General features: G+C 34.3%; 1 protein-coding gene across 1 annotated transcript in view; it reads left to right on the top strand.

Moving 5' to 3' along the window:
* Positions 1–6,000, top strand: part of ZNF236 (zinc finger protein 236) — a 65,050-nt gene that overhangs the window by 15,503 nt on the left and 43,547 nt on the right. The window contains 2 exon segments of the mRNA XM_031552781.1: positions 1,600–1,746; positions 2,951–3,022. Of these exon segments, the coding sequence (XP_031408641.1) occupies positions 1,600–1,746; positions 2,951–3,022 (219 nt within the window).

Below are 6,000 nucleotides of genomic sequence, written 5' to 3'. Positions count from 1 at the left end.
TTTAAGCCACAAAAATCATAGACCTCTTTATGCTGATATTTTTTTCTTTGTGACAGACAAATTTTAAGATAGCGAAGGCACTGCTGTAATATTGCAATGTAGTCTTCTGAGCAACGTTGACTGAGCGAGCTTTTTCAGTAATTATCTTTCTGATTTCAGTGTTTCGTAGATGGCAGGACTCATAAAAAGAGACCTAGCTTTGATTTTGGAGGTATAAATAGGTAGAGGCAACTGTCTTTCTTTTTGCTGCATGTCGAATATCATCTTTGTTCTTTCTCCTAACTCTGTATGACATGAACATTCACATTTTCAAACGTTCATTGGTGATAAATATTACTTACTGAACTTCTTACTAAGGGTCTTTTAGTGTGATAGTTTCTTATTTTTAGGATACAGTCCTTCATATAACATCTTAGTATTTTGTATTATGCTTAATTATATTAAACATATATATGATACATATTTGATAGCTGTTGCTGTGTGAAAAAACTGCATCTGTATTAATTTCATAATTTGGCTTTTTTTTATTACTACAGAGTTGTTGGGGATCCAGTTAAATATATTTTTCACTTTTGTCTCCATTATGTCATAAATGCTGTGTCTGCACCACATCTCGTGTAGTGCTGCGTGATGAGCCTACATTGTGGTTACTGCTTTGGATTGTTGGCTGCTTTTTTTAAAATTTTCCTTATTTTTCTTTCTTGCTGTCACTGTATTTTCTTCAAGATTGCATGTAGAACTCTATTAATTCTATTAATATGGAGTTCCATATTGCATAACAAGCCACAGCATATTTTCATTTGAAGTCTTTGTCTTGCAATATTGCAAATACTGCATTATATCTTACTGCTGTATGACAGACTGAGGAGGAGCAGGAAGTGAGGATGGTTAAAAACTGCAAATTTAATTGCCTTAACGACCTCATGTGTCTCTTCAACCCCTTTCCCTGGAGATCCCAACTGAGTTGCTGCCAATCACATTCTTAGTTCCAGCTGTACATTACACTTCTCTGCTCATCACCACTTCTTTTCCATGTAGTTCTCATGGCCATTTGGCCCTATCTATCTGATCTTTTTACTACAACCTGGAAAACAAGTTTTATTCTTTAAAATCTGTCAGATGCTTTTACAAAAGTTTAAAAATAAATAAATAAATAAACAGAAGATGCATTTTTTTAACTAGCATTTTTTCCCTTTGTTTTCCCTAACTTTAGTTTGCATTTTGTATGTTGTTACATTTTCAAGCGTGTCTTATTTGATAAAGATGCATTTTGGTTTTGTTTCCAAGTATGTAATAGTAGCAAATAGTAAGGAAAGAGAAATCTTGAGGCCTCATATGCCAGATGACATTTGTTTTTCTCTCTGGTGCTTTTAAACATTGAGAAGCAGTAATAGGAGGTGAGTAATGCAGGCAGATCACAGTTAAGTTCATAGCAGGAAGATACCAAACTGATTCTGTAACAGAATATCAGTAAATTGGGGAAATAAAATATTTTGTCTCTTATAATGGCAGTGTATGTTTGTTAGTTGGATAAATAATGGTTTAAAAAATTGGGTAGATTTAGGGAAAATGTACTTCAACTTTTTCCTTTTCCTGAAGGTAAAGAATGGCCCTACCTACAACTGTACAGAATGTAGCTGTGTCTTCAAAAGCTTGGGTAGTTTAAATACACATATCAGCAAGATGCACATGGGTGGTCCACAGAATTCTGCAAGCTCTTCAACGGATGTATCTCATGTTACAGCGGTAAGCTTCACTTGAATCACAAAAATCCCCTTAAGCATTTAAGTAGGTCTGTGTTTTAACCAGTAATTCTTCATATGGTTACAGTTCTTTTTAGTTTTGATCTCTCTTATGTTGAAGTTTTGCCTCTTAAAAAAAAATAATAATTTGCATATTGGAATACCAGCATTTATAATTTGAGGGTTTAGATAAAAATGTGACGATATTATTCTACATCTAATTCAAGTATAGCTCTGGTACGTGCAGGTTGTGTGGAAAGGAGAAGTTTCCTCTCTATGTAACAAAACTAACTGGAAGAATGGAAAAAAATTCCTACAAACAAATGTTTCCTTTCTCTGACCAGCTGTGATTTTCTTGCTTTGTTTAGCTTGATCGATTATTTTCCTTTTGAATTACATATTGGTATTAGAGAAGAGTGTTGCCATAATTTTTGCCTCATGCATCCATCTTTGCTTGCATGAAGGCAGTGGAAAGGAATACCTCTATAGTATAGCATAAGCAAAATAGAAGAGACAGAATTAATCTTAAAAAGAGATGCCTGTAAGCTTACTAAGTAGAACAAAATTGACTGACGTATTTCATATTGCAAGAGTGTTAAACTCTTTTTATATTTAATTTAGTATCTGAAGTTGCAGAGATTTACTGATGGATTTTTTTTATTGCTGTAGAAAGGTGGTAGCACTAGTGTTCTGGATTAAGAACTGTCTTCCTCATTTTTGGTCTCAACTTGCAGAGCTTCCCTAACAACTAATCTCCATTGTACTTGTCCTGTTCTGAAGTCTGTGGTATGTCTCTGCCATCCCTTGATATGGATGTGAGGATGAGCAGTGATTGTCCTTAGTATATACATTCCAAAATTTGAAGTCACTTGAATTGAAGAATGCGTATTATTCTCATACATAGGTACATCTTGTAAAATATACTTACTGTAAGGCTGTTATTGTCTTCTGCAGCATCTGTGCTTGTAGCTCAGGTGAAACTGATACCAGTTCCTGTAATTTGTGTTTATATGATGAATATAAAACTATGAAGCAACAGTGGTGATTCCATGCACAATCGTATTTTTTCCATAGTCTCCTTTTTTTTCTGTCCCTAGCCCATATTGTGGGGAAAATGAACTGTGGAACTGATACTTCTGCTGTTTTTGCTGATTTTTTTTTTTCCTGGTGTTATAAGTCTTAAAATACTTTTTAAAATTTATTTGTAGGATTCTGTCACCCAGCCTTTAACAACATCTCCTGCTAATCTTTTGCAGCCTGTTGATAATAAGTGGAAAAACGTAAGTATAGAGTTTTTGTTTGTCAAAGCTAAAAACATGGTGGAACTTTCACAGACTTTGTCAACTTCTTGGTGAAAAAAATTTGCAGTTGTCCTCTGTGATAGATTCATCAACTAATACATGAAGGCAGACTTCCTGATCAGTGCAACCTGGGTATTTAGGAATTGAACAGATCTTATATGGATTGTATTCCCAAATTTATTATACAGCTTTAAGCTCTTAATTCTGATCAGAGCATTTTAGTTCTTTAGAATGGTGGCAAGTGCTGTTGTGTATCCCATTGATAGATCCATTGCTCCCAACCGGTACCTAACTGCTCCCTCCTCCAAGAACTGCCTGATATTCTTCCCTAGCAAGTGAGAGTGCTGGCTCCAGTTTCATTTTTAGCCTTAGGGTCTTCAAGCCTGCATCTTCTCAAAAGTATGCCTTAGTAGCTACTGGGCCACCAAGTGGTTTGTATGCAGTTTTGCAGAATCTGCTTCAACTTACGTGTAGTATTTCTAGTAAACCAGGGAGGGAAGAGCCTCACTCCTATTCAGCATAGAAGAACCTGGAATTCTCTTTCTCGTTGCCAGGGTACCTTCTATTTTTAAAAAGAAGTAATGATAAATTGTAACATTTATAGGAATTTTGAGGAAAAGGAGTATATGACATCACCTAAAACTAATAAACTTCTAAATTAAGATGAATCAACAGTAATTTTGCCTTATGTTTTCAAATATTTTTCCTTTAATGTCCTTCAGTGTAAAACCTGTTTTTGCCATGCTGTCAGATACACAGCTTGCTTGTTTATGTACAGTTCCTGTTGATTTGTTGACTAGGATGAATGCTCTGATTCTTCCATGGAACTGTATGATGTATCACACATGGCTTTAAAAAAATGTGTAAGTGCTTTTCTTGTATGTAGCATCTTTTCTTTTTACTTTGTAAGTAGAGCTAGTTTTCTTGTTGCACCCTTAATGCTAATGTCTTTTTCTTCTTTGACTGAAGTTTATAAAAAGCAAAAATGTCTTCCACTTTCAAATGGAATGGTACATCATATTTAATGCTATGCACTGTGAGTGAGTAAAACTTCCTGGAAATTTTCAGTAGGATTTACAGGGAGTCACCACTGTTACTGTGTTTCTGATTGAGTCCCTTGGGACTTAATAATTTTCACTACAGAAGTTAATATTTTATCAGCAACTTGGATATAAAATCATCATTGATCTGTATGATATAAAAGTTGTCGTTTGTAAAGAGGACAAATCAATGGTACAGACAGATAAGGATTACTTGGTGAGTTAGGGTACAAACAAGCAATATGTGTTCTGAAACAAGAATAAAATCACACGTTGTAGAAAAAGAAAGCAGGCCATATTCAAAGGACATAAAATCCAATTAAAACAGGGATTGAGTAGATCATAAATAATATGTCAGCTAAAATTGAAGTTTTCCTTGCCTGGAAGGAGCAAGATTGGGAAAAGTCTTTGCTTAAGGCAAAGTGAAAAATTTATCTGCAGTCTCTATTCCATTCTGACAATTCTTGTTTTTATCATGTCTGTTTATTTTGTCCACTTCTTATGAACTGTATTCAAAGATACAAGAGGAATCAGACCAATCAGAATTCCCAAAGTTTTGCACGATGTGTTTTTTATCAAAAAGATTAAAGGATCTCTATCTACTTTGCCCATCAGATGAAATATTTAATAATCACTTAATTTTCTGTTTTGCAGAAAAGTAGAAAAGTGATATATTTTTCCCTAAAAGAGGAAGAAAAAGAATTTGAGGACCTAAGCTAGACAAACTAACACTTAATGTATGGAATTTAGTATGAGTGATGTACTGGTGGAGTAACTTCGTGAAGTTTGATAGCAATGGAGAAAGCAGTGATTTGATAATAGAAATTATGGTAGTTTTTCTTAGAGAAGTAATTGACTCAGAGCATGTGCTCTGTCTTATGCAGTGGGTCACACAGCCCAAATATGATCACAGAGTTCATTATTCTAACTGAAGAAATGTGGAATTAGAAAGTAGTAATATGACACTTTGTTCTTTGTACTGTTTGATACTCAGATATTTAAATATTCTGAGGGGGACCTAGAAAGGGACACTGAAACTCTTCATAATGAAGAAGCTAACTTAGTAGGATTAATAACAAACTTTGTATGCGTGCATATTATTTTTCAAAAAAGATTATCTTCATGAGACTGTATATAAAAGTGCTGTATAATATGTGAACAAATTGGCTGAAGATATGTGATGCTGTAATTTTCAAGATGATGTCAAGCAATTCCTTATTTTAACACTTTTCTTTCTTGTTTTAGAGCCCTGGAAGATTTTACAGATCTTTTAGTCTCAGCTTCCCACTGTATTAAAGAGCTTCTCTGTTTTGGGGAGAAAAGTGGTTTCTAAAAGGAGTTGTTACACACTTTGCTTCAGTGTTGTTTCAGTGAAAATGTCATATTATGTATTTTATTTTTGTAAAATAGATAGCAAAATGTTGATTGGACTTCTGCTAAATTGGAATCTGAATAGAATCCATCTTTTCATCCCTCTCACTAGTGAAGTGAAAAAGACAAACTAATGGTAAAAACAATCAAATGGCAAGTGCCGTTTGGTTGTGTGCGTGCAAGAGTAATGAGATAAGGGTGTGCTTTATACTCTTGTCCAAAAACATTAAAAGTATTTCATGATATACTCAGGACATAACAGGTATAAAGCTAATTTTTTCATTGTTCATCCTCAAATATGGTGACAGTGTAATTTTAACTGTCCAGTGTAATATACCAATACAAGGAAAATCTTGGGGGGGGTTTCTGCTGAAAGAAATGCAGTGTGCAGAAAGCCTGAGATTCATTTCTTGCCAGAAATGATCCAGAAGAATAAAGTGTTTTATATAAATGTTTGTGCCTGGAAGTGATTATTTTGCAGGTAGGGAAGTGAATGTTAGAAGCAGGTATCTGGAGTGTTATAGAGAGTGTTATAGAGAAATAGAA

Source organism: Meleagris gallopavo, chromosome 3 (genome assembly GCF_000146605.3).
Source record: "Meleagris gallopavo isolate NT-WF06-2002-E0010 breed Aviagen turkey brand Nicholas breeding stock chromosome 3, Turkey_5.1, whole genome shotgun sequence".
Classification (NCBI taxonomy): Eukaryota; Metazoa; Chordata; class Aves; order Galliformes; family Phasianidae; genus Meleagris; species Meleagris gallopavo.
Note: the sequence above shows the minus strand (reverse complement) of the source record. Positions and strands in the feature narration are given on the sequence as shown.